At 39.6% G+C, this 27,085-nt stretch overlaps 7 protein-coding genes across 8 annotated transcripts; 3 read left to right on the forward strand and 4 right to left on the reverse strand.

The window, feature by feature from the left end:
• Window positions 1-268: 268 nt before the first annotated feature.
• On the reverse strand, window positions 269-4,052 carry LOC111462395 (QWRF motif-containing protein 2-like). The gene is made up of 6 exons (XM_023105936.1): window positions 2,356-4,052; window positions 1,841-1,960; window positions 1,492-1,608; window positions 1,314-1,403; window positions 807-914; window positions 269-713 (listed from the first exon to the last, which is right to left on the reverse strand). The coding sequence occupies exons 1-6, from the start codon at window positions 3,772-3,774 to the stop codon at window positions 657-659; spliced, it is 1,911 nt and encodes a 636-aa protein (XP_022961704.1). The 5' UTR covers window positions 3,775-4,052; the 3' UTR covers window positions 269-656.
• A 597-nt stretch (window positions 4,053-4,649) lies between these two features.
• Window positions 4,650-6,864, reverse strand: LOC111463001 (PXMP2/4 family protein 3-like). The gene is made up of 5 exons (XM_023106831.1): window positions 6,324-6,864; window positions 5,551-5,779; window positions 5,232-5,356; window positions 4,901-5,096; window positions 4,650-4,800 (listed from the first exon to the last, which is right to left on the reverse strand). Exons 1-4 carry the CDS (start codon window positions 6,657-6,659, stop codon window positions 5,013-5,015), a joined length of 774 nt encoding a protein of 257 aa, XP_022962599.1. The 5' UTR covers window positions 6,660-6,864; the 3' UTR covers window positions 4,650-4,800; window positions 4,901-5,012.
• Window positions 6,865-10,263: 3,399 nt separating this feature from the next.
• Window positions 10,264-13,038, forward strand: LOC111462526 (subtilisin-like protease SBT1.7). The gene has a single exon (XM_023106119.1). It carries the CDS (start codon window positions 10,469-10,471, stop codon window positions 12,788-12,790), a length of 2,322 nt encoding a protein of 773 aa, XP_022961887.1. The 5' UTR covers window positions 10,264-10,468; the 3' UTR covers window positions 12,791-13,038.
• Window positions 13,039-13,122: 84 nt separating this feature from the next.
• On the forward strand, window positions 13,123-17,232 carry LOC111462527. Of its 2 annotated transcripts, XM_023106120.1 has the most exons (5): window positions 13,123-14,391; window positions 14,727-14,841; window positions 15,034-15,669; window positions 15,787-15,970; window positions 16,887-17,232. In XM_023106120.1, the coding sequence occupies exons 1-5, from the start codon at window positions 14,315-14,317 to the stop codon at window positions 16,910-16,912; spliced, it is 1,038 nt and encodes a 345-aa protein (XP_022961888.1). In that variant the 5' UTR covers window positions 13,123-14,314; the 3' UTR covers window positions 16,913-17,232. The 2 variants fall into 2 exon arrangements, with proteins under 2 accessions (XP_022961888.1, XP_022961889.1); XM_023106121.1 differs by lacking the exon at window positions 13,123-14,391 and having other exon boundaries at window positions 14,727-14,837.
• Window positions 17,233-17,499: 267 nt separating this feature from the next.
• On the reverse strand, window positions 17,500-19,676 carry LOC111462748. Its single transcript, XM_023106470.1, has one exon. The coding sequence runs from the start codon at window positions 19,461-19,463 to the stop codon at window positions 17,652-17,654; it is 1,812 nt and encodes a 603-aa protein (XP_022962238.1). The 5' UTR covers window positions 19,464-19,676; the 3' UTR covers window positions 17,500-17,651.
• A 2,013-nt stretch (window positions 19,677-21,689) lies between these two features.
• On the reverse strand, window positions 21,690-24,358 carry LOC111462595. Its single transcript, XM_023106222.1, has 3 exons — window positions 23,506-24,358; window positions 22,669-23,016; window positions 21,690-22,572 (listed from the first exon to the last, which is right to left on the reverse strand). The coding sequence occupies exons 1-3, from the start codon at window positions 23,938-23,940 to the stop codon at window positions 21,958-21,960; spliced, it is 1,398 nt and encodes a 465-aa protein (XP_022961990.1). The 5' UTR covers window positions 23,941-24,358; the 3' UTR covers window positions 21,690-21,957.
• Window positions 24,359-26,107: 1,749 nt separating this feature from the next.
• Window positions 26,108-26,711, forward strand: LOC111462598 (peamaclein-like). Its single transcript, XM_023106227.1, has 2 exons — window positions 26,108-26,248; window positions 26,341-26,711. The coding sequence occupies exons 1-2, from the start codon at window positions 26,176-26,178 to the stop codon at window positions 26,523-26,525; spliced, it is 258 nt and encodes an 85-aa protein (XP_022961995.1). The 5' UTR covers window positions 26,108-26,175; the 3' UTR covers window positions 26,526-26,711.
• The last annotated feature ends 374 nt before the right edge of the window (window positions 26,712-27,085 follow it).

Raw genomic sequence — 27,085 nt, forward strand, 5'->3', positions numbered from 1 at the left:
TTTGGTTAATTACCAAACTTAATAACCAGAGCTTCACCACATGTATTCTGGATCAAAAAATGATTCGTGATTAATCAAAATTTCACTTAGAATCTTCAAAGTAAGTTGAGAGTGTGGGTTTTGTAATCATTTTCAGGCACAATGAAATAAAAATTTCTAAGAACGAACCGAGGTAGAGGTAGCAAAATTTCTTGATAGTTAGAAGGAATAAGGAGTTGATGGTGGGAATGTAAAAAGGCATAGGCGTTATGTTTTCACACGTAACCAGTCATCAAAAGGAGCTTTCATACTGGCTCCTATCATCAGCCAAAAGCACTATTTTTCACAAAACAAACAGTTGGAGGCCACATAAGGCAGGGAAATAAAGCAATGAACGATAACACTACATGATTAGACATTTACAAGAAATGTTGGCCTGGCCTCCTCTCTAGAAGAAAGAAAGATATATGAATTGTGATGAAATTTGAACAACTCTTGAGCACCACAAGTTTTCTACCATCTACGAAAACACTCACAACTTCTACGACTCATGCTGTGAATGGATCTTTTATTGCTTCTTTGTTTCATGAATTCAAGAGAATGTGTTCAATTCTCTGGCATGATCTTAGGTCTAATAGTATAGTACAGCAGATGCCTGTCCCGCGCATTCTGTCCTGTTAAGCTGATATGCGTTCTAGTTGCAATATGTGTGTTCTCAAGCTGAATTCTTTTACCTGGTAAACAATTTTTTTTTTCCTTGTGTGTGAGATGGAAAACACGGGAGGAGAGAGGTATAGGAGAAAGAGAGAGAGGAGACAAAAGAATACCTGCATGGAAGATGCTGTAGATAATAGATCGTTGCACTGGTCAAGCAATGCACGCTCATGTGCATTAACATCTGCAAGTTTTGATACCACAGAATTCACATCTCCAACCTATCATCATAAATAAGAGATGTCTTTAATCATGTGTCAAAGCTGTGTAATCATTTCACGACAGGTGTGGTTAAACAGAAGGAAACTCAAAGACACCAGTCCTGCTCTTGTTGATGTAATTAATGATCAAATTTGTTGTATTTCTACCTTAAAACTAAATTATAGAGGACAACAGCAATAAGCAATCCAACTACGAGAAGTCGCCCTCCTCATTTGTGCCTTCTAAAAACCCATGAGTTAACCCTTGGGCTTTATTTGTTGGATAAAGGTTTAGACCTAACTTAGGTGGGCTTGTACCGGAATGTTGGATTACCATATTTAACGGTAATTATTCTTTTAAAGAAACATAAGTGGCAGATGAAAATAGAAACGACAAATAGCTGAGTGTGGGGTTGCAACCTTTGATAGCCATAAGCTTAAGGATGGGGCCATTGCTTGCATCACATCAACTGCCGAAGAAATAGCTTCCTTAACATCCTGGACTTCCGCCTATGGCCAAAAGATAAACACATAAATAAGCAAAGAATGAAGGAAAAACTTGTTGATACACGTCCACACACACAGAGATGACACCCACCTTTGCCCCATCATCAACTGGCAAGCGGAGGGTTCTAGCTTCCAAAGCTTCTGTAATACCTGACAGAGAGCTGGAGAAGTCTCGATCCAGAAGATCCAACTCGTCCAAACATGTCATCTACATTTATATCAGAATAATTACCATAGTTTAAGCAAAGATCATCGTCGGCAAAACAATTGAATGAAGATTCATGCAGCATTTAATCTGAGTGATAATTAATAGAGGGAGCCAAATGAACCTAAACAATAGTTTTCTAGATGCAAACTCAGAGTTCAGGAACTATTCTTTAATTTTCAAGATAACAGGATACAGAAAAAGAGAGAAAGAAGAATGCATCTGCATATCTTACTTGAGACTTGAGGATAGAAGCCAGCCTCAGTTTGTGCTGTAATAATTGCAACTCGTGTCTTTTGGCTAGAACAGATTCACGCAGTTTTGAAATACCATTCCAAGCACTGAAGATGTTTTTCTGACATAAGGAACAATTAAACAATATAAGTAATTTGTATTCAAATATCATTGTTACATAATTGTAGCGTTAGAAATGAGAACAGATGAGAAAGATTGGTAGAGTGGAGAACAATGCCATTGCAATAAAAGACCAATTAACAAAAACCAGGAAGCCTAAGTTATCACAACAAATTAATTTATAAGCAAAATGCTTATTTGAGTTCAGAACCAGATCCTCTTCTCTCTTTGATATCCAAGGTTCAAAAACACCTATTTATTAGTGGATGATGATCCAAACAAGATGATAATGCAAATCAGACAAATGGGTGATTGAAATTAGGACCCAAAAAGAAAGGATCAACTACTCTTTTCAAAAGATAAAGTGGAGAAAGTGGCCATTTCCAGGAATCATACCTCGGCATTCAGGCTCTGGACAGAAGAAGTGACATCTGCTCTAGCATTGACAAAACGCCACTGCAAAAGCCTATTGTACAAAATCTTCAACGAATGTGCATCAACCATCCTGCTATCCCACATTTTCCCCCTCCGTACATCATTAGCAAAACTCAAAGCAGATGGTGTGCTGCTCCAGTAATTACTGAACCCATTTGTCACTGAGCATCTTAAATGAGATGGACTTCCTTTTGAAGGTGATGATATGGAAGACGCCAAAAGCTTACTTGGAGACGCAGGACCAATCGGACTTCGAACAGGAGATGAATGCCCAATGTTGTTATTAGCAACCTGGCGAGGAGATGATGCTGGACTATCAATTGAATGCTTCTTGGGAATATTTACTTTCGAAGGTACTTTACTTTTTGCTCCAACGTTCTTAGATAATGGGGAACCCGGCTCTGGTTGCCTTCGCAACCGGTTGTTAGTCTCTTGCCATACCCTCGCCTGTACCACGACTACTCGAGGGCCACGCTGTCCTTTTCCGACACCACCCTCCTGCGTTCCCGAAGAACAACTAGAAGACACGCTCTCAGAATCAGAAGGAAGGTGTTTGGATGAAACGTCTAAACTATTGTCTGAAGTTCCTTCAGCAAGAGGCTCTACCGCCCTCTCCGACTCTAAATTTCCAGAATCAGAACCAAGTCTTCCGTCAAATGTAGATCTGTCTTCGACAAACGAATTCTGCAGCGCTCTAACCACATTCCCAGACCCACCAGCGATCTTCTTCCGTTCATCCATACAATCCAAACTCCTGCTCATACAATTCGCCTGCCGGTGACTACCGTGCCACCGCTGCTGATCTACTGGCTTCATATTCTCGGTCTGATCGCCGCCGCCACCAGTACCTCTTGTTGGTGTGGTTGTTTTTCTCTGCTCCGACATGCCCTTCCGAATACCAGGAGTCGGCGCGGGCTTTGCCTTACTAGCCTGCAATGGAAACGATTCGCCTTGGAAAGAGGCCGATAGGCTCCGTGTCGAATTGAACAACAGCTTCTGAGCCGCCGTCATCTCACCCCTACCATTACCATGAACAAATCTGAAATCCAACGAATTAGGATGGGGAGTCCCTATCTGCGTCCTGTCCATGAATTCCGACCGCCTGATAGACGACGGCATCGGAGTCAGAACAGTCGCCGAAGTAGATGTTCCAGAAACCGAAGGGGAGAGGCATCGTCTCAGGACCGATGCAGAATTAGAGGAAGTGGAAGACGATAAATACCGAGAAGTGACTTCCCGGGATTTGGGCCGTCGAGCGACGGCACAATTGTCGGGATCGGAAGGTAACAAAGGCGGCCTCGTAGGATTTTGAGAGTGAGGCACTCTCTGAGACTGGGCCACGGATTTCGGATTCAACGTCGTCGATACAGAAGCAACCATTATTTCCTTTCGAAACAATCGAACCCTAATTTTTACACCGCAGATCACCCCAACATGAATGCAAACCAAAAATCATCCACTTCTCCCAGCAAGTAACAATCAATCTCAACGAATTCCAGACGATTGTGAAGGGAGGAGCGGAATGTTTGCTGTCGAACAGCCAAATTTCGTTTTCTCAAAAATGACCGTTAGAGTTTCGCCGGAGAAATACAAAGAAGAGAGAGGGGATTGGGGAAGAAAATTTGGGATATTCACAACGGTCACTGACGTCACTGTTCTTTTATATTATTATAAACATAAAAATTCGAAAAAAGGACGGGTAAGGAAGGTTTAAAGACTGACTAGTCGCGAGTGTACAAAAATATGGTACTCGCGTGGTGTGAACGTAACGTGTCGTGGGTCCCAAAGCTGGTTTTGAAATGGAGCAAGTTGTACGCGTGGAAACGGGTTATGCAATAGGACGTTAAAGAGACCGAGTCTAGTGAACGTTGCAAGTGCGAGTTTGACGTTGTCAAATGGCATCCAATAAATTTTCCTTCATTTTTAGGGCAAAATCAATTCACATTAATTTAGGGATTATTACCCTAATTACGATATTAATATCTCTAGTGACCAAAGAAATCTCCATGAATGATTAATATATCAAATTTTCAAGTCTTTTATTGCTCCTTCAAATTTTTGGACTAACTTTTTAAAGTCCAAGGTGTAATAGCATAAGCCACTAATAAATATTTTCTTTGAAAGTTTCTTTCAAGATTTTTTCTTAAAATTTTTAAACGCGCCCATGAGAAAAAGTTTTTATACCTTTAGAATGAATGTTTTGTTCACTTCTCCGACCGAAATGGGATCTCACAAGAGAAAAAGATAGAAGATGATGCTCAAAATGTCTAAGGAATAGATTTCACATACCAAAGAACATAATAAAGTCATTGCTGGTTCATCGCCATTAAATTTACATAATCAAACAAACACTGCAGGCCTTCACGCGAAGTAGAAGAAGTCCTTGAATTGAAGAGCTTCTCCTTCCTGTGGGAGCAGCACATCCAAATTCAGTGCTGAATGTGAATAATAAGAGCCATTCACAAGTTGCATAAAAGGAGCAGTCAAGGGTTGTTGCTTTACTTACCAAGCAGTGTAGAAGGCTGCTGCTTCACAAGGGTTGTTGTCAAACAAGACAGACGAATAAGGGAACCGATTCCTGAAAACAAATGGGCACTCTCTTCAAATCTACTACTGCTTCAATTGATCTCAACTGCTTTTAAGCTTGCCATGTATGTCAGATAAATGGTCCACACATATTGAAACGAACTGTTTATCAATGGCTGCAAAATCAATGTCCCAAAACTCAATAAGACTTCTAGCTGTGTGGTTATGAGCAAACAGCTAAGTTGAGCGATCAAAACAAAGATTACATATCGCAGCATCTCGGATCTGTATAATGAGTACCAAGTTCATACCTGTAGATGAACGGGGACAAATTTGTATGTGACGAAATCGCAGACTGGCCAATACAACAGCCCATTTAACATTGTTGGAAGCAAATCGCGGTTTAATCTAGCAGCAATCTCACGGCCACTTTCACCTGAATTTGAAAATAGTGCATTCAGAATTATATTTCACAGCCTGCGTTACAGGAGTGACATTAGAACAAAACGTTATAAATTCCATCAGTTCATGGTTCGTTGAGCCTATAAAGCCAGAGGGGCTTTCACTACCAACTGATGGCAAGGCATTGAAAGATTATCTTAAGTTCTACAACTTCCACTTTCTAATTACCTTGCAACGATGCATTGTAGGAGAAGAAAACAGAGGTAATAATAGGTCCATACACAGCCTGCCCCAGAAACATCTTCTTGAAAGTTGACAATAAATCTCGTGTTGGTGAGATTGTAGACATGAAATTAAACCACAAATGCTGGGATGGCCCCAATATCAACAACCCATAAGCAGTCATCCGTGTTGTTCTTATTAAGTCAAAAGAGCCAGGAGATGGCATTGTAATCATCTGAACACAATATAAGTAAACCAAACAATTAGAAGACGAAATAAACCAGAACAAGAGGATATAAGAAGGTAAATTGCAAGGGTGTAGCTGCCTCCATGAAGGGTGTAGTAGAAAACTGAAGAAAGTTGAACAAGTGAACCAAATTCATCAATGGCCATGAAATACAAGGAACAAGAGGTTAAGGATAAGTAGAAAAGGCCCAGAAAAGAAGACATCCTTATCCATCCCTGTAAAACAGATAGAACCCAAACAAAACCAAAATGATAATGAAATATAAAAGGTAAGAAGCTTACAAGATAAGGCAATTCATCTGAGATGTCTCTCAAGTCCTAATTCACTCACCAGAAAATGCCTATCTTCCTCCTTTCATATAACATTTCTACTCCAAAACGCTATGTACAGTAATAAAATTGTCTTATCCAATACTCAATCTCGTTTATTCATGACATGCGTGTAATTCACGAACTGTACCATGAATGAGAAAATAAAAACTCTGAAAGAAGGCGGAAACGAAATGCAAACAGTCATAAAAACCATCTTCTACCTGAGAGGTCAAGTCAGAAGCCCCATAAATGAGCGAAGAAGTGATACTTTTAGTGATAAACGGGTGAGTGTCGAGTTTCCTCATGTACCATCCAACAAATCCAATCCTTGATTTCGATGCAGAAACTGAGGAAAAGAATCGATACCGAATAGTTTCCAAGATAGTTGGGCAAGGAACTTTACTTTCTCTGACTCTGAATCTCATTGGAGATGACCCGAAACTGAAATACGACCTCCACCGAATCTTAGCAGAGACAGAAGCTTTGGTGGTTGTATCGATATGGGCAACGACCGGCCGCAGAAGCCAGCCACAACGCCGACGCAAGCTATTCACCATATCCTACGAACTTTTTCGCGCTTCTGTCTTCTCGCTCAGTGATTTCAGTGAGCTCAGCATGAATAAATCAAAAGCAGAATATTCAACGGCAAGCCTACTTCGTCATGGATGCGGGTCTAAAGCCCACATGGGCATACGCTAGATAAAGGCCTGGGTCGATCATTGGGCTCAATCCCAAGAACATGAAACCCTAATATTTTGTTTTAACCCTCTTCAACTTTCCTAATATAATATCTTATCTGATAATCAATTGAGTTAGATTTAGATTAACCTAATTAAGTGAGCTTAAAATTAAATTATGTAACTAACTTAGTTGAGTGAATTGAATTGTATTGGATTAATAAATCAAATGCCGAAAAGACAGTCTTGGAACATCATAAATAAAATTTGATTTCTTTTACCTATGAATTTGTCCCTTGCAAGGAAAAAAATGACCACTAAGAGTGGAAAGCCTCGTCATAAATGAGGCCCTATATCCTCCAATATCCTATTGTTTTATAAAGTTTAATTTTTTAGATAATTAAAATTCAATATATTTTGTGTCACTATTTGAAAATTGGAACGTGTATTGATTAATTAACAATTTGATAGGTTCGTTATCAATTACGAAGAGGCAAATCACTCAATAATTGAAAATGTTAGCTCTTAGTTCAAGCCATTAAACAAAGATGGTTTGTGATTTGTTGATTGAAAAAGAAAAATAAATACGATTAATGCAAATAAAAAATAAAATTAATTGATCCAACTTGATACAACTGTACCATTGAATTATTTCTTTTGGGACCCTGACATTTGAACAACTCTTTTAAGCCCTATAAGCTCCCTTGTCATTTTCATTATTACACAAAAATAAGACCAAGAGTCTCGTCCATGATCAATATTGATGCAACATTTCTTTATATCTCTTTATATCATTAAAGTATCATGGAGAATACTTTATCTTAATTTAGAGTAAAAGATGTTTTTTTATTAAAAAATAATATCTAATAACAAATTTATAATTAAAAAAATGTACATTGAATTCACGAGTTACTATTAATTTTAAATTAATTAATTGCATCGTTTATTTATCTTACGCGTGTCATGTGCAATAATTCTATCAAAACAAAAATTATTGGGATTAAATAATAAATTAACGTGGAAAAAAACAGCTATCCAATTGGAGCCATAAAATTCGTTTTACACTGCTGCATTGACTAAATAATACAATAATGCAAATAAAAACATTTAAATAAATTATGAAAAATGTTGGACCACATTCTTTTATCAATTTACGAATTTACGAAGAATCTAAGTCTGAAACCAAACTTTTGTTCATTTGTCTCATTCTTCAAATTAATTGGATGACATAAATATATGAGATTGGGACCTTTTTTATTTTCATTTATCACGACTAATTAAACTTAAATCAGTATTTTGACAATTTTAATGTCGCGCTCCTAATTTATCAAATCTTATCCTAAAATTAATTAATACTCAGACATAGCTGCCACTCCAAATATATATGAATACGTAAAATATTGAATATAATTTTAGTTTCCACTTACTAATGTTTTTGCTTTAGAACTTAGGTAAATCCACTTATAATTTATTATATTCGTTCTTTTCAAAAGTATGTGTGAATTATTATTACATTCACTTTCAAAAAGTAAATTACAAAATTGGGATCGAATAATTGAATTTAAAATTTAAAAGTCACTTTTACATTAGCTTTCTTTTTTAGAAATTAAAGTGAAAATTAAATAATGGTTGGTTGTGATGAGCGGTCATATTCAACAGAGTATCAAAATATAAGATTTAATAATATCTCTAATATGAATGATTAAACTTGAAGAAAAAAATATTTTAAAACTTAAAAAACTTGGCTCAAATAAAACTTTTAGAATTTAAAAATTAAACCTACATATAACTCTTTAATTGGAATTTGTTTTTAAAGTTCAATAAAATTTTATCATTGTGTTTTATCTATTAATTTGATTTAAATGAGCTACAGAAATAATTTAGCCCTAAATTTAGACTACACCGTTTTCGTAGCTCAATTTTTAAAAATTAATTTATTTTTGTTTATGTCTAATTAATTGATTCAGCATGGTATTATAAAACAAATATTAATATACTAATTGGAGCGTTCATGATCTGATGCCGGGTGTGGAATTGAAAGCTGTGGATATTCTGTCCAATAAAGCAGCAAACTCGGAATCACCAAAAGTAAAGTGGACCCCTTCCAGCTAATTTCCCACTTTAATTTATTTTATTTATTATTTATTTCCTAATTTAAACAGTAAAGCTAATTTAGTAAATGATCCTCTCCATTGACACGAGGTCTCGTAGGAAACTCAAAGCAAATTCAGGAGAACTTACGTGCTCATAGTGGGTGGATAATATCATATATTGTGGGTGGATAATATCATAATTGTGGGTGGATAATATCATACCAGTATGGAGAGTCGTGTTCGTCTAACCCCTTCAAAAATTTTAAGGAAATCTTCCAAAACTATCCTTCTTATTTATTTACATATCCACTTGTGTTGATTTATTATATAAAGTTTATCACAAACTTTGATTACGTAATGTAATAGTGGGTGGGTGGGTTGAATAACGACAATCTTTTGCCTCATTATCATTATTCATATGGACAAAGCCTACATGTCATAGCTTTCTTTATTAAATCCTTTGACATGATTTAAATCAAAATACCCATAATAATAAAAACATCAGCAATGTTCTTAAAACACGGGGGCAAAAGAAAACAAATAAAGTTATGAGAATGAATGGTATGGGTATGATTTGAAAACCGAAGAGGGAAGATTTTAGTGAGTAGGTTCACACACTTGTAGACATCGCCATCAATACAAGTTGGGGTGAATTGGTGTGAATTGAGAGGAGGAGATGAAGATGACTACCAAATGGGCGAAATGGTAAGGCGAGATAGTGATTAGTGGATGCCTACCACTGAAAGCCCTCTCGCTCTGCCCATTAAATAATTTCATTTGTACTAATCATTAAACATTACCTTCCAATTGATTACAGATTGGAGAAAATATGGTAATAAAAAAGAAATGCACAGCGATAGGAAAGAATACAGCTTTATTAGCTAATGGAAAGATGAGTGTCCCACCCACCACAATTGATTGCAGATTTGGCCAAATAATTCAGTGCCCATCAATCACTCTGCCCAATGTGGACTTCTATTGCCCTAAACACATATCGGGCTTACAAATTTGAATATCTATAAATAGGAGTTCACACCTACTTTATCGTATATATTCTTTTTTACCCATTTTTATTCCTCATAAATATTAAGCATTCAATTATTTTTTAATAGCCCACTTAGGATACACTTCTTCCCGTCCATGCATTAATTACCTCCTTTATTATTTTCTTCAAGTTACATTGAAATTGCAATAAGAACTCGATTATCATTTAATTTTGGATACATCGATAGTAGGTACTCTTTTCATGGCATTAAATTTCATATTTTATTTTATGAAAATTAGTGAGTAATTATGCAAAATTATGTTCCAAACTACATGTATTAAGGCTGGCCAAAATGGAATATCATATAAACCAAGGTTATGGGAATTGATTTTGAAAATTGTGGAAGGAATGATTTGAAAAAGTTACTATTGTTGAAAAGGCATTGAATTGGAACGAAATAAGGAAGAAGTATTGACGTTTTATTTCCACACGGAGGTGGACATGATTGGAATGGACCCACTAACCACAATAAAGACGAAGAGTTTGAAGAACTATTATTTAGCTAAAGGCTCTTCTCCTCCTCCGAAAAAAACAAGAGTTTGAAGAAGAAGATGAAGATTCAAACTTGCAGAGTTTCGCAATGGTTTCTTCTGTTTTTGATTTCGTCCTGTTCCTGCTCGTTTGCAGCAGCACAGAAGAGCAGTCAGCAGTTGAAGAAGAAGACTTACATAATTCATATGGACAGAACCAATATGCCACAAGCCTTTGATGATCATTTCCAGTGGTATGATTCTTCTTTGAAGTCAGTTTCTGATTCAGCCCAAACGCTTTATTACTACAACACAGTGGTTCATGGCTTCTCCACAAGATTGACAGTGGAGGAGGCTAAGCTGATAGAGAAGCAAGAAGGAATTCTGGCTGTCATACCGGAACTGAAATACGACCTCCATACCACACGGACGCCTGAGTTTCTTGGACTTGAGAAGAGCGTCTCTTTCTTCCCGGCGTCGGTGAAGGTCGGCGAAGTGATCGTCGGTGTTCTTGACACCGGTGTATGCCCTGAATTGGAGAGCTTCGATGATACAGGGCTAGGGCCGGTGCCTGTAAGCTGGAAAGGGGAGTGCGAAGTGGGTAAAAACTTCAGCTCATCTAGTTGTAACAGGAAATTGATCGGAGCCAGGTACTTTTCAAAGGGCTATGAAGCGGCATTTGGTGCAATTGACGAATCCCAAGAGTCCAAATCGCCGAGGGATGACGATGGCCACGGAAGTCACACTTCAACAACCGCTGCTGGATCTGCCGTGACCGGAGCAAGCCTCTTTGGTTTCGGTGCAGGAACTGCAAAAGGTATGGCGGCTGAAGCTCGGGTTGCAACATATAAGGTATGTTGGCTTGGAGGGTGTTTCGGCTCTGACATTTTGGCTGCCATGGATAAGGCCATTGAAGATGGTGTCAATGTTCTATCCTTGTCGCTTGGTGGATCTTCCCCTGATTACTACAGAGACAATGTTGCCATTGGCGCCTTCTCTGCTACGGCTCAGGGAGTTTTTGTGTCATGTTCTGCTGGAAATGGTGGGCCATCATCAGGTAGTTTGTCCAACGTTGCGCCGTGGATAACCACTGTTGGCGCTGGGACTCTGGACAGAGACTTCCCTGTATATGTTACTCTTGGAAATGGGAAGAAGTTTACAGGACAGTCGCTCTACAATGGAAAGCCCTTGTCAGACTCTTTAATACCAATTGTATATGCAGCCCATGCGAGTAATTCAACCAGTGGCAGCCTTTGTTTGACCAGTACTCTGAATCCGGCGAAGGTGGCCGGAAAAATAGTCGTCTGTGACAGAGGAGGGAACTCTCGAGTTCAGAAAGGGTTGGTCGTAAAAGACGCCGGCGGTGCAGGGATGATTCTGGCCAACACTGAAACATACGGCGAGGAACAATTAGCCGATGCACATCTCTTGCCGGCGGCGGCCGTTGGCCAGAAAACGGGCGACGCAATAAAGAGCTACATCTCCACCAACGCTAATCCAACAGCAACAATCAGCGCCGGCAGCACAAGATTGGGAGTTCAACCATCGCCGTTGGTGGCCGCATTCAGTTCTCGAGGCCCGAATCTCCTAACTCCGCAGATTCTCAAACCCGATCTAATAGCACCGGGAGTGAACATTCTGGCTGGATGGACCAGCGGCGTCGGACCAACAGGCTTAGACAGCGATAAGCGACATGTGGCTTTCAACATCATCTCTGGCACATCAATGTCGTGCCCTCACATTAGCGGATTAGCCGCTCTTCTAAAAGCCGCTCATCCAGATTGGAGCCCAGCCGCCATTAGATCTGCTCTAATGACCACAGCTTACTCAACATACAAAACCGGCGAAGCAATACAAGACGTATCCAGCGGATTACCATCGACGCCGTTCGATATCGGAGCCGGACATGTGAATCCAACGGCCGCCCTCGATCCCGGCCTCGTTTACGATGCCACCATTGAGGACTACTTCGCCTTCCTCTGCGCCCTAAACTACAGCTCATTTCAAATCAAAGTAATCAGCAAGAAAGACTTCACCTGCAGTGGGAACAAGAACTACAAATTGGAGGATCTCAACTACCCGTCATTTGCCGTTGCATTAGAGACCCCTTCCACCAAAGGCGGCGCCGAAGGCACCGCACCAACCACCGTAAAATATACAAGGACTCTGACCAACAAGGGTGCCCCATCGACGTATAAGGTCTCTGTAACGTCGAAAAGCCCGTCGGTGAAGATTATGGTTGAACCAGAATCATTGAGTTTTGCGAAGCCCAATGAGCAGAAGAGTTACACGGTAACATTCGTTGCTTCTGCAATGCCGTCGGGGTCTGAGAGCTTTGCTCGTCTGGAATGGTCGGATGGGAAACACAATGTGGGTAGCCCCATTGCCTTCACCTGGACTTGAGACCTGCAAGAATCTTCCATGAAATTGAAACCTGTCTTCTCCTTTATAACACCTTAATCTGTATTGCCTGTCCTCGCCAATGTGTTCGCAGGGGGGCTTGTTGAATTCGAACTCTACCCTTTTAACCATATCATATTCATGGGAAAGGAAAAATGGAAAGAAAGAAAATAATTGTACAGAATTCTAGTGGATTTGCTTGCTTTCTTTGTCAAAGTTCATAACATCAATCAAGAATTCCCATTTGGAAACCCTACTGAAAATTGGATGCACCCTAGTTAGTTTGTGACTTCAAATTTGGTTGTCTAAATTGGATGCACTCTCATTTGAGATCTACAACAACTTTTTATTCAACTATTACAGAGATTAGAGAACAAACTATTGACTTTTTGAATAACGACACAAATCCAGCCAATTGCTGATATCAACCATGCCGACAAGAAAACAACTAATAAGGTTGATGCTTTTCTGAATTATAGCCATTCATGATCAAGATTCTTCAAATAATTATCGAGCGCAGCTATGACATTTAAGACATATCGCACCTCGTAGAATTAAGTTTCATACCTACTTGGATTTATTGTCACTTTAATTAGCCGCCAGAGTAAGCAAGCAAGTCAGGCAGTAAAGCAGGAAGAATTTGGAAGTCCTCCTGGCGACCAGTGTCCAGAGCAAAACCTCCAGCAGAGAGAGTGGAAGGAGAGAGCACATTCCATGGCGCACCAGTTTCCAGAAGGGTTTTGACAACCTCGGGATGGCCATGCTTGGCCGCGTTCCTAAGAGGGGTAAGGCCCTAAGCGTCATATCGAAAAGCATGGGCTCCGGATTCTATCAGAGGCCTGCTTTGAGTTTGTCGGCGTCGCCTCTCCGCGCTGCCAGGGGCGCCACCGTCGCAGTAATCTTGCACTCTGTCAAAATGTATGCACAGCAAGAGGCCCATCTGCAATAAATGGGCTTTTATAGGCCCATCTACAATAAATGGACTTTTATAGGCCCATCTACAATAAATGGGCTTTTATAGACCAATCTACAATAAATGGGCTTTATAGGCTCATCTACAGTAACGGGCTTATATAGACCCATCAACAATGAATGGACTTATAGGCCCATATAAAATGAGGCCCATTGAACATCGTCCGTAAGGTAACAAACTGCGTCGAATCAAAAGAAAAAAAAAATTGTTTTACCTTCGCGCGTTTCAGAAGCGGGAAAGTGTTGATTTCCGTCGGCGACGCGCTTTGTTGAGAATCGTGGGGCCAAAATGACGCCCGCCTTCAGCCTTCTGCACCTTTGTTAATTCCACGCGCCACTACTCCTTCTCGTCTCTTTCAACGACCCCAACTGGTTTCCTCCTTGCGCCCTCCTCCTCTCCATGATTCTACTGCATTTTTCTTCTCCAAATTGTTTCTAGTTCTCTACTCCGTGCCAAATTGGCTAGAGATTTTCGTTTTGTGTATCATTTTCCTTTCAGTTTTACTATTAATCTTTTGTGAGGGTTTCTTTCTTTCCCTTTTCGTACAAAGGAATATGGCTTCGAGTTTTGATCGCTGGGAAAAGGATCCGTTTTTCTCAGCCGCGGAGGAAGTTCAGGAATCTGCCGATAGGTACATTCTTCTCCCTCGGTATTTCTCTTACGTTTTGAAAATGTTCACAGATGATTTGTACTTGTGATTTTGTTTTAATGACGAGAAAGATGCCTGTGGTATTTGTTGTTGAGAAAAATGTGGAGGAAGCAAAAGGGTTCTCGTTCTCCAAGATTTTGTTTTTGTTTGGCTTTCTGGTGTCTGTCCTTATCTTTTTCTGGATTTAGATTTAGCCCGGATTATGAATGTATATCAAGGGATATTCCTCCCCTGCTTTCCATTCTCTGTTTGCTGTCCTCTATTGTCAATTGATCGGATTGTCATGGGTCAGAGTTTTTTTCGTTTATGTATCTCAGAATAGAATCGACATATAGAACTTGGGTACACGCCATGAAAGATGGCTCCAGCATTTGGAACTATGATGAGCTCGATAGGGATTTACGCACTGCTCTTGGCACCACCAAATGGCAGGTGATCTCTTCCCTAATTTCCTTCCCCATCCCCACAAGAATCCCCTCTGCGTTCCATACGTTTGGCTAACTAATTTCCTCAGCTTGAGTTGAGGCATTTCTTCCCTCAATAATCTGTATTAGTTTCTTTCTTATTCTGATGATCGCCCTCTTGCTTTTTCTAAAATAGCTATAACTTGTGATGTCAACGCAGTTAGAGGAGTTTGAACGAGCTGTGAAAGCGAGTTATATTAACAGCACAAATGAAGATCCGAGAAATAGGCACCGGCAATTTATTGTAGCAATTGAGGATCAGATATTAAAAACTCAAAGTTCATTACAAGAGTTTTCTCAATCAAAGGGAAAATCCTCAATGCCTTGGATGCGGCTGGATGAAGGTGAAAGCAATGAACTTGCGTTGTTTCTTTCTGGACGTTCCGCAGGTGAAGGCAAAACTGTTGTTAAAAATGTTGTTAGTGAGAATGAAAACCCACAGGCGATGGACGAAGGATCAGCCCCAGCTTGTTCAATTAAATCTCTTCAATCAATTGAACAGGGTTCTCAAGAGTGTAGAGAGAAGAAGTCCCATGGACATCGGAGGACAGCTAGCGCTAGTCCTGACATTGGTTCCTGGAAGATTGCAATTTCAGGGGTTGATTTCCAACCATGTTCTCTTAATAAACAAACCCAGAAACTTGTACGAAAGATACCAAGTGTTTCGGGGTTTTTAAATACTGTTGACTCTGCATCAAAATTCAAGTTGCAAAAGAATGCCTTTTGGAAGTTGAAAGTAGTAGATAGGCATCAAGAAACTAATCCGATGTTGTTGCAAGCCTCTCAATCAACTAGGGTAAGCATTCTATCAATTGTTGTGATTATTTCAATCGGTTTGTTTCCATAATTATGACTATGAGCTAGATTTTCTGATCTAGTTACTAGATTATAGTTTCTGTTTCTTTCCATGTAGGGTATAATTGTTGGATATGAAAGAAGAAGTAAGAGTTGCTTAGATAGTTGTGATGATTTTTATGATAAGCAACTCTATGGCTGGTACGGATCTATTAAAAGACAGTTTCAGAGGTCTCTATATCAAATGCAGTATAGTAGGCCTGTTCAAGTAACATTCTTAACAATTCTTATTATCTCAATTGGTAAGCTTTTCTTTTATATCTCCGGCTTTATTCTTCATGGCATATTTTTTAATCTTATATTTGTGTCTCAAGAAGCAATAGGTTATGTATATTAGAATGTTGGAATACGGTTTGATTCATTCTTTAAATTCTGAGAAAATGCTGTTTAATTAAGTTGTATCTTTGAGTTCCTTTGCATCAAAGTGCTGGAGTATGTTTGCAGGTGATATTCACATATAGAGAATGTACGTATGAACGTGCTTCCCATGGTTCATCATTCTCATAATGTTAGTCTTTTGAAACTCATAAATTCCCTTAGTACGAGAGTTTCTCTTACTTTTTTTTTTCTTTCTTTTTTGGATCACAGAGGTGCATTTCATAAAAGACAACTTACTTTTATAAGTTGAATAAATAAGTAATATCATATTTTGTCTCATGACAGGGAAACTTGAGCGCAAGATTCTCTGCACTTTTATTAACCCTCTTATTTATTACCTAACTCTTTAGATTCCTCACTTCGTTCCCCCCTTCAACCAATGTGGGATCTCACATTGTCTGTAGAATTTGTGTCGTTGGATGCTTCATTTCCTTGCCACCAACTCTCTGATTCATAAGCGAAAGACCAAGCATGGTTTTGTTGAAATGATACTTCGATCGTCACATTGAATTCTTCGAAGCGTAATAAATTTATTACGTTTCCAGAGAGAAGACTTTTTGATGTGGATGTGGGATCACAGACTTATCTTGTATTTATAACCTATCTTAGATGTTCTGACATGTTACCATTGTTGTTTGACTCTTTTTTTTCAACATCACATTCAAATATTTCTTTAGGTGTTCTGTTTGATATGGATGGGAGAGGAGGGAATGTCTTTTCTTTTGGCGCAATTTTCTTAGCAGGAATTTGAAGGCTTATATCTGTTCTTTCCTTTTGCAGTTTTGGTTCTACTTCGTGTGCTGTGAGAAGCTATTTTTCTTCACCAAGTGCTGGTAGCGTACTCGGTGTATGACGTGAATAGCAATGATTGATGATCGGAGCCATAATGGAGACATCTTTGTTTTACCACACAGGTTCTTGTACATTAAACATTTTGTAACATGCATGTAGCCATAGTTGAAACTTGAGATACTCGAGTCACTGTTGTTTACCAAAATTTATTTAGCTGATGAAGAGTTTATTCCGTGTAGTACTTTCCCCAGTGACAAAAATGGGTCCTTTCTGGATGCCCACTTATTTTATTTTTGTAACCTTAAATGATAAAAAGTACCAATTTTGAGAGTTATACTGGGCCAATGATATTTTATTTAGAATATAGCACCACAAATGATTTTGAATTTTTAAAAGTTTTTAATATATCTCTAAACTATCTAATAGGTTCATAATCAATTCAAAATTCTATGAACTTCTTAACGTCTTTTGTACTAAAGGAACAACTTTCATCTTACAAACCTGTAGATATCAGTATTATTATACTCAAAAAGTAGAAATATTATTTGATTTCCTCAAAATCTAGTGACATTTTGGAGAAGAAAATGTTGATGGTTCTCAGAGTTGAGGCTTTTTGTTAGGTTAATTCCCATAAGATCATCATTACAAAATGTTAAACATGAAGTTTACAAACCCATGTTGATTACTCCAAAATTTGTTTAATGAAAGTTGGCCACTAAATATAAAACTAGTTGCGTACCAGATACGATTTGTTTATATAGTCATGGTTCTGATGGTAATTCCATGGCCCTCACGGCTGTTGTTGGAAGAATCTTCAGCTTTTTTCTCTTGACTTGAAGCCAATTTCTTTAATCTAGCTGGTGCAAAAAGCCATGCTGCCTCCATCTGCTTGCTAATCATTCTAGCTGCATGATATGGGATCTTGATTCTCTTACTCTCACCCGTTCCATTGCCGGCCTCCATCTTCATTCCACCATTCACAAACATTATGCAGTCCATCAAGCTCTCTTTTGCCAACCCTTTCATGTCATAAGCCTGCGATCTTCTCCACAAGCTTTTACCGTGAGAATTTGTTGGATTTGAGTAACACAAAGCTCGAGTTGAGTCACTGATGGCTGCATCCGGATCCCTTAACAGCAAATGGCATTGTGATTTGTTACTGTGAAGCACCATTCTTTCCTTTCTAAACTTCAACGGACACAAATCTAAGGCTTCTTTGTATTTTCTCATAGCGGCCTCTATTTCCCCCAGTCGAAACAGTTCATTGGCTGCTTGTTTTATGAGATTCACCAATGCCCTCTTCTCTTCAAGCCTCTCCTCACATAACAATTTCTCTTTCCTTTTCCTCTCCACTTTCAGAACCCATACTTCTCTTAGAACCCTTTGGAGATTTTGATTGTTCTTGAGGAATTGTGTTTCCATTTGGTTGTAATCTGATAGGAGGGCTTGTGTGATGGCTTCACCTAGATTAATGTTTGTTCTATCTCCAAGCCTTCTAATTTCCACCAAATCTACGAGATAAAACGCAGCAATTTCAATGACTTTGTACCTGGTTTGTGGGTCTTTGAGAAGGAGCAAAAGACATTCAATGCCAATGTATTGCCAGTCATCTGAAGATCTACACAAATTGCAGAGGGTCTCAATTATTTGTGTGGATTCAGCAATGAACTTCCTTGAAAATTTATTGTAACTCAAGATTCTTATGAGCCCAACTCCACCAGTTGAGGTGTAATTTGACAATCCACCCCACATTCCACACAAATCCCTCAAGAAAATTGGGTTGTTGTTGCAAATGAGATTCAAGCACATCCCCTTGGAAGCAAAACATTTGACCAAATGAAGACACCAACATTGAAGTTGGCTAGCCCATTCCTCTGCCTTTCTATCCTCAATTTCTCTCCCACCAACACCTCTTGTGAGCAAATCTCTGTGGTATTTCTCTCTATTTTCTTCACTTGATCCTACAAATTTTTCATACACTAAATCAAGGCAGGAGGATGCAATCTCCATGGCTGATTTGACAATTTCTTCTTGGTATTCAATAAGAGCTTCAAAAGTTGAGTTGTAGCTAGCAAGGTGACCAAGTGCTCTAACACTGACCCTTTGTTCAACCCAGCTCATTTTCCCTCTCAAAAGCTCCATCAATGGTGGAATCACTCCTGATTCCACTGCTTTCTCTGCAAACTCAGCCTTGTGCATGGTGTAAGATCCAATAACATGAGCTGCATAATAGGGGATGTAAATGTTTTGGTCCCTAAGAACCCAATCCTTGTCCTTGAGGCCCCTTTGGATCAAACTTCCCATGCATTCAAACACACCAAGAGAGGGATACTCTTTGTCATTTGGTTGAGCCATGGCTATGTGCCAAAGTGCACTTAGGACAAGGACATGGTCATGGTCGTCACTATAAGGTAACTCACTCAAACATTGCTTCATTCCAGCTCTTCTTGTTGGAACATGGGTCTCCTTCATTAGACAGAAGAAACAAAGGGAATTGGTGCACGACCTCATCTTTGAGCGCTTAGTGGAGGTGGCAATGGCAATGGGGTTTGTGTTCTTTTTCATTTTGTGCTGAAGAATTTAGGGTTTTGAAAGAAAGGGTGTGGCTTTAGGGTTTGATAGATCATGAAAATGGATAAAAGGAAGGGGGAGGGAGGGTTTGATTTTTGAATGAGGGAGAGCAACGCGGCGCATGGAAGCTCGAGTTTCTATGATTGAACTCATATTGTTTACAGGTCTCGAGTTCCCATATCAACCACCGTAACTTCTCTTACAAAATCAACATGAAGAAGACAAAAAAGATAGAACTTTGGATTCTTCGTATATACCCACACATTCATATTAGAGAGTTTTTCGATGAAACTAAGAAAAAAAAGGGTGAGATGGGTGGGCAAGTGCTTCCCACGTCAGAAAGCAGCTAACCTGGTGGTCCAGTCCAGTACTCTCTGTTAGCGTACGATGAAGAGGAAGATGAAGATTATGTTAGAAACTACGAATCTCCACAATTGTATGATAGTGTCCACGCTAAGCATAAGTTTTAGTCTAGTGGTTTTGTTCGTGGTTTCACCAAAAGATCCAATAGAGATGTATTTCTTACTAATAAATCTCGTAGTTCAGATTTCGATGGAGATTGAATTAGGCAGGAAAAACAAAAGTTTGAGATTCCCTAGTAAAATTTGTCATCATATTGTCTGAAAAACATCTGGAGCTAACCAGGTAGGCAGCTAGCTGCCCCTATCTTCGAAGTTCAAACAACATTCGAAAAGATTTGAAGATATACACAGAAGAATGGGCTCCCAGTTGGGAAATGGCATGGCCAAATAATGTGCAGAAGCAGATTTGTCATAAATAATAAAATAAATGACCAAAAATATTCGATATGAAGTACAAAAATGTGCAGTCCACCGGTTGGATGGATCCCTCTGCAGAAAAGAAGGAAAGGGACCACAGATTCACTACTATACTTGGAATTAATAAAGGCACGAGCCCATTTGGGGTTTAATTTATACATAAAATATCCCATAGGCATAGATCCTTCATATGTGAAACTTTTGCAGAAAGGTTTGGGGTAGAAAAGGAGTGAAGGGTCTGAAGAATGATGTTCATATTTTATGTTGAGTGAGTCAGTAAAAGGTGGGTCTCGTGCGAAGAAGCTGACACAAACGTCAGGGGATTCAGTTGGTAATTGGAGGGAAGACTGAAACTATGATTTCGCAGCTGGAAACATGCTCAACTGTGAATAAAAATGTATCATTTTGTTTGTGGTCCTTCCTTCCCTTGGCGCTTCCGGCCACTTTACCCACTTGATTGATGGAGATCTTTCTTTTTTCTTCTTTTAATGCTTCCTCCACTTCCACCCATGGGCTTGCTTATTCAGTGGCCGAAGACGGAACTCAGAGCTTGGCCCAAAATTCAGGAACCTGTCCCACCATTATTCAACTTCTTCCCTTTCACCTCATGTTTCTCAGTGTTTTCCTCTGTCCTTGACTAAATTATTGGGGCATACACCACACCTCAACTCTGATTGAACTCTTAAGTCTGATCATGTGAGTTGAGTTGGGTTGATTAGGTTAGGTGTGGCAAGAATTGGGCTAAGACTTGGAATTAAATTTGTGAGTGAGACTGACACTAAAGATGCAATGATACCAGAAAAAGCAAGGAGAAAAAGCAAGGAAGGAAGGAAGGAGGGGCGTTTTAATAATGAGTCGGTGGCATTAGTCTTCTCATTATAATAATAATAGGTACCTTAGCGTTTGAAATCATCCTGCCCTTTATCTGTACTAAGATTCAAACCCACATTAAGTTATGGATCCGACACAATTGAAGTTAGCGTGGAAAAGGAAAAAGGAAACCAACATGGGCCTCCATTATTTTACATCTACGTACCACCACAGTGCATGGTTTAACCACAATAATGCCTTCTCATTTCCTCTTCAAACCCATCAATCAAACCCATAACTACTTTTATTGCCTTTTCCCCTTCTAATCCCTAATTCAATTCAGACCTCCCAATAATGGCAACACCAGATTGAATCAATTCATCATTGTTTTGATGGGAATACAACACTAAGCAATCATGCAACCAAGTGCATCCAAAGCTGACTTTGGATGCCTTGTGAGATCAAGCACAAGATGCTGGTCAACGGTTCATGAGATTACACATTGTTCAGTCTGCATGATGTGTCTTAATAAACATCTTTGTAATTTATGTTTGATTTGAAGGTTTCTGGTCTTTTAAGATTAGTGTTCAACACAAAAGGTAGATTTCATGAAGTTTGAATAATCTCAAACTTACGTTCCAAACTTCAGTTTATTAGCTAAACACTGCTCAGATCACATTTGATTGCAGTTGGTAAGAAAGACAAACCTTAATGATTATAAGGAGAGAGTGATCCGACTTTGCAGGAAATTTCGTATTGACAATTTACTAAGGAACAGGGGAAAATTTTATGAATGATAATGCTCTATTATCTCCAGGACTTCTATGCACCTATGCTTGCTATATCAGTACAATAACTTGCTAAAATACGTCCAGTCGAGCCCTCCTCGCGTCTTCGCCTTACGCATCTGTATTCCAGATTACATTACTGTCGTCTAACTTGTCGAGGGCGGCGACTTTAGCATGAAATGCTTGTGCTGCAACAGCAGTGTCTATGATCTGATCCTGAGGGAGCTCACAAGTTTCACTCATGGAGCCAAATCTTAGTTCTGCAGGAGGAATGAAACAATCTACAGATAAACCAGGGACATTGAATGCTACTTCTTCAATTGTCCATGCTTCTTCCATCCTGGTCTTGGTGTGGCTCATAGCAGTATCTCCAAATCTGAAAAGGGTTACCACTGAGCGTCCCGAGTGAGCAATCATAATCCCCTCGACGGGTCGGTAATCGTCGAGGAATGAATTGATTGTGGTCTCCCAGTAAACTGCATCCCCTCCATTGTTTTGGATGCGGGTCAAGTGAGAGTCTTCCAAGTGCACAAGGAGGCCAGTTTTCTGGCTGAAATAACCGAATAAAACATGTCTTATAATCTCTGCTGGCCCTTCGCTCCTGGCCTTCAACGTTACAGGATCTGCACAGAGTTTGAGGATGAAGCAATCCTCATCGTTAATCTTCTTCTCCCCAGTGCATCTGGCATTGGTAAACATGCTTGCAGTTGTTTTAGGATCAAGTCCCTGAAAAATGGAGCAACTTGAGCAAAATGATCGAATACCGTGTCAGGGCAGAGATAATGAGAAGATAGACTGAAAATGGCCGTTCTGTGGCTTCACCTGAAGTGCACGGCGTAAAGGTCTAACAGGCCCTTTAGCACAATGTGCACCGAGCCATGGCGTGTGCCTCCATACAAGCCTCCCATTGCAACCAGCATGAACCTTGCTGCCACCAAGCGCGAGCTCTACATACCACATGTCTGGATTCATCTGCCACAGGACAAACCCACCCGACTCGGCATCTTTGGAGGAGTTTCGGCTCCTGATAACTCTGTTAGCAGTTTCAAATTCAGAAGCTACCATTCTCACCTTCCCCATGGCATAAGCATTTTGAATAGAGTTTTGAAGCTTCTGGCCTCCGGAAGCAGCCGTGTACTGCTGTAATATATACTGTGCAGATGATGTCTCCTGAAAGCGAATTCATCCAACCATGCTATTCAGAAAGTTTATGTCATTGAGACAAACAATGAACTCCAAGAATCAACATTCAACAATTAAAAAGAACAATTGATTATAGTTCAGTGTAATAAAATCCTAAATCCAACCATCATCGAGACAGAAAATCTTATAGCAAATTAAAAAGAACAATCCGTAACACAAGTAAACATGGAATTGATCAATCTAAACTAGCTTTCCCCCGCCGAATCATCCAAATATTTTGCAATTAAAAGAACGCATTGAATCCGATCCCTTTGCCAGAAAAACCAGCAGCAAGACATGTACACCAAAGAATCCCACCAACATCAACCAAGCCAAGCCATTATTTTATTCCCTTCCCCAGACCCCCCCCGGGACTATAATAGCTAGATGATATCAAGAATTGGGTCTCGAGAAGAAAACAAATTGGCAATGATTTAAAACAAAAGAAATGGAAGAGAAAAAGAAAAAAAGGCTGACAATGGGGGTATCTTTAATGCTGAGATGAGGCAGAGGGTCCGAAGAGGAGACATGAACAGGGGCAAGCGGGGCGCCCAAAACGCCAAGCAAAAGCCGCAGATCGGAGCGTTTATAGGCAGAGCAGGAAACAGAAGGAGCTCTACAGAGCTGCCCCTTCATCCATTGCGCCCATCTGCCTTCCATTTTGGAATCCTCACCGTCGGTATCATCGGGGCCTTCCTTCAAGGGCGACAATGCCTCCACCGACCTCAAGCTCCCGGATCTCCCAATCAACAGTTCACGGCGGGAGAGGCGGTGGCCGCCCTTCCTACGGCGCCTCAAACTGGTGGCCGGAGAGGTACTCCGCACTGGGCTTTTGGCTCTTGATTTGCCCGGAGAAAGGCCTCTGACAACGTCGTCTTTAAGGGAGGAGAAAAACCCTTGTTTCCTGTCCATTACCGAAAGGACAGTAAGAGGAGAGGAGAAAAATTGGTGGGTTTTGGGTTAAAGAAAGAGGGAGTAAAGAAAGAAGGGAGTGGCAGAGCAGAGGAGTCTGGGACAGTGAGAACAAAGCTCGCTAAAAAGCAAGCAAAGAAGAAGCATAAGCGTAAGAAAGATTGAGACCAAACCGAAAAATAAAGAAAATAAAGAAGAGAAAAGAGAAGATAAAAGGATGCCGTTTGGAAGAAGGAAACGCCAAACTAAACACAAAGGATTTTCCTTTTTTTTTCTTCTAATACAATTTCCTCGCTCAAAAAGCTCTACAAATCATGTGTTTTTTTCTTCTTCTTTTCCGATAAAGATCTGGCCTTTCAAGTTTGCCGCGGAAACTGATGGGCTCCCCATCTTAAGCCGTTATTTTCACTGCCCTTCTGTTCTTCCTTTTTCTATCGAATTAATTATAATACTTGTCACCCCTCACGTGCAATGCACGTTATTTTACCGGGGAATTTTAACAAAGACGGATTTTAGTTGGTTGGGAGTGGAGCTGTTACGACACGACAAGACCAGATGAACACTCTCTCTTACCACACTCAAACAGAAATGTGACGGCGAAATCTTATCTTCTGCAAAAAGGCGCCGTCCGCCGGGATAATCGCCGTCGCCTCTTTTTTTTTTAAAATAAGATCGGCGAGGAGAACTCAGAGGAATCGCAATTCGCAACGAGGAGGTCTGTAAAGTCTACGGTTCAATGATCAACGGCGGTAAGCATGCGCCAAAAGTTTATGTTTTTTTTTTTTTTTAATGGTAATAATGTTGATTTCTATATATATATATATTTTTTTTTTTTTTGCGAAAAAAATATCACTTTAGTCCCTAGTTTTTCAATCTAATTTTGATTACATTTCAGTTTGAGTTTGATTTTCCTTTTGTTTTTAAGTTTCAAAATCTCTTTTTGTTTTCATTTCAAATTTTTACTAAAGCTTAAATTTGTTAATGGAATTGAATGAAGAAGTGTTATGTAAGTTGAAGGATGTGGCAGCGAGAATCATACGCATTGAATATGTTGAGATATTGCTGTTGCTTACTGTCTATGTAATCTTTCCACTTTTATTTATGTACTCAACTCTCTCTATATATATCATATTCTATCTCAACATATATCAGTTGAATTTTACTCTACTCTAAAATTTAAATTTAAAATGGAATGAAAGGCCAACTAAGCGTTGTCGTTTTCATTCTTGATTTGAACTTTATTTTCTTTTTGAAGAATACAACGAAAAAGGATAATAAAGGCAGTTAAAGAAAGAAACATCCTTTTCCTCCAGAAGCTTCACCCCATGGATGCCCTTTTTTGTAGCCACACGGAGGAAGGAGCACAGCCCCCACCGCCTTCCTTCTCACTTCCATTCTTTTTCAACCTTCCGGAATCACACACGGAACTCAACTTTCAGGTCATCATTTCTCAATTTTTTCAAATTTTAGTTTTTGAAATGCACCGCTCAAAACATTTCTTTTTAGGGTATGAAAATTTATCACTAAAAAATCATAAGACTGACAATAACATATCGAATCAAAACTGATAATGGCTATGAGAATTGACGTTGAAGAGGAAAAAATGTTGCTTGATCTTGTCTAATTTAGAAAGAAATCTAGCTTGCACAATTAGAGCTGTTGAACCCACAAAGGGACACAAAGGGATGCTATTATACCGTGTAATAGATTCAACGCATACCCCATTGCAAGCTCGTTTCGTGGTTTTACATTAAAAACCCAAACTCTATGTTAAAACTACTTTTACTGGGTCAAACAGGGGAATCTTCTGGATCATGTTCCCATTTTTCAAAACACAAGAATGAGTTTGTTCGACACTGTAGTGGAAAGTGAAGGCGACGGTGCAATGAAAGGAAGCCACATAGGCGTCCACATCACAAAACTGTGCTGACTGAATAGATGTCAAACCAGGATTGGTCGGTCTCCATAGCAATTATTTCCACGTAGAAGTCGAAACTCCTAAGAACGTACTACAAAACACCACAACCTAAAATGGTAGAAGGAATCTTACTGCTGTGAAGGGAAAAAAAAAAAAAGGTTTTTGACAGTCTGGAATGTGCTGGTGGTTTTCACTTTCATTTAATAATTCCACCCCTTGAAACCAACAAATTCCGCTTTAAATACCCCTTCAAAACCACCCCCAAAATCCCACAACTTTCTCTGCATTTCCTCACACTCTGTTTGTTTCCCGGGAAAATGAAGTTCCTTCATCTTCTTTCATGGATTCTCGTTCTCACCTCCTTCCTCCAGCTCTCCCTGGCTGCCCCAGGTAACAAATTAAACTCTTTGGAACAGAACGATATCATGCCGTTGTAAGAATATGAGACAAGTGTTTGTTTGTTTGTTTTTTGTGGGTGAAAGGTGTTTGCAGTTCGAAATGCGCAAGTAGATGTGCAAAAGCAGGGGTGCAGGATCGGTGCCTGAAGTACTGCGGGATATGCTGCGAGAAATGCGGGTGTGTGCCGTCTGGGACTTATGGGAACAAGCATGAGTGCCCTTGCTATGGGCGGATTAAGAACTCCAAGGGGAAGTCCAAGTGTCCTTAAAATCCACCCTCTACTGCCATCTGCTGCCTAAGCTGTGTGTTTGTGTTGTACAATCTCATTGCCTCTTCACTTTGCATGGACTGTTATGAGTTGATCTACCTATTAAACTTAAAACCTCTGTTTCAGCTATATCTTCTCTCAACTCTTTTCTATTTAGTGAAGATTGAGTTGTTTTATTTGGGACGATCTTGTCACGTGCAGTGGACGATGTGCACCCTCACTTACTTTTTTCTGCCTGCAATTAATTTCTCAAACTTTAATGCAGTATCCCACCTCACCCTCCACCTATCAGACAACAACATTCATACTATTGTTACTAAAGAAACTAATAAAGATACTCTGTCCACTTTGTAATTTGTCACTCAAAAATATTTTTAAATTACAAAAATTTCAATAATATTCTGAAATAGATGATGATTAAATAGAATCAAACACAACAAAGTCACCCCCACCATCTCCTCCCCCATTCAAAGCACTGAATCAAATACCCCAAAGTCAGCCCCACCATCCGCGTCGCCAGGCCCATGCCGGGCCAGCCCCTCCACTTCCCCTAAATTGAA

This window comes from Cucurbita moschata, unplaced genomic scaffold, assembly GCF_002738365.1.
Source record: "Cucurbita moschata cultivar Rifu unplaced genomic scaffold, Cmos_1.0 Cmo_Scf00027, whole genome shotgun sequence".
Taxonomy (NCBI): Eukaryota; Viridiplantae; Streptophyta; class Magnoliopsida; order Cucurbitales; family Cucurbitaceae; genus Cucurbita; species Cucurbita moschata.

Coding starts and splice junctions, on each gene's coding strand:
- LOC111462527 (XM_023106120.1), top strand. CDS start 14,315: ATGGCTTCGAGTTTTGATCGCTGGGAAAAGGATCCGTTTTTCTCAGCC. Junction 14,392..14,726: donor GTTCAGGAATCTGCCGATAG/GTACATTCTTCT, acceptor TATGTATCTCAG/AATAGAATCGACATATAGAA. Junction 15,670..15,786: donor AAGCCTCTCAATCAACTAGG/GTAAGCATTCTA, acceptor CTTTCCATGTAG/GGTATAATTGTTGGATATGA.
- LOC111462526 (XM_023106119.1), top strand. CDS start 10,469: ATGAAGATTCAAACTTGCAGAGTTTCGCAATGGTTTCTTCTGTTTTTG.
- LOC111462748 (XM_023106470.1), bottom strand. CDS start 19,463: ATGAAAAAGAACACAAACCCCATTGCCATTGCCACCTCCACTAAGCGC.
- LOC111462395 (XM_023105936.1), bottom strand. CDS start 3,774: ATGGTTGCTTCTGTATCGACGACGTTGAATCCGAAATCCGTGGCCCAG. Junction 1,961..2,355: donor TCCAGAGCCTGAATGCCGAG/GTATGATTCCTG, acceptor TCCTTATGTCAG/AAAAACATCTTCAGTGCTTG. Junction 714..806: donor CTACAGCATCTTCCATGCAG/GTATTCTTTTGT, acceptor ATTGTTTACCAG/GTAAAAGAATTCAGCTTGAG.
- LOC111462595 (XM_023106222.1), bottom strand. CDS start 23,940: ATGGACAGGAAACAAGGGTTTTTCTCCTCCCTTAAAGACGACGTTGTC. Junction 23,017..23,505: donor GCATTAAAGATACCCCCATT/GTCAGCCTTTTT, acceptor ATTCGCTTTCAG/GAGACATCATCTGCACAGTA. Junction 22,573..22,668: donor CTTTACGCCGTGCACTTCAG/GTGAAGCCACAG, acceptor TCCATTTTTCAG/GGACTTGATCCTAAAACAAC.
- LOC111463001 (XM_023106831.1), bottom strand. CDS start 6,659: ATGGTGAATAGCTTGCGTCGGCGTTGTGGCTGGCTTCTGCGGCCGGTC. Junction 5,780..6,323: donor CTTCTGACTTGACCTCTCAG/GTAGAAGATGGT, acceptor TATTGTGTTCAG/ATGATTACAATGCCATCTCC. Junction 5,357..5,550: donor CTACAATGCATCGTTGCAAG/GTAATTAGAAAG, acceptor TTTCAAATTCAG/GTGAAAGTGGCCGTGAGATT.
- LOC111462598 (XM_023106227.1), top strand. CDS start 26,176: ATGAAGTTCCTTCATCTTCTTTCATGGATTCTCGTTCTCACCTCCTTC. Junction 26,249..26,340: donor GCTCTCCCTGGCTGCCCCAG/GTAACAAATTAA, acceptor TGTGGGTGAAAG/GTGTTTGCAGTTCGAAATGC.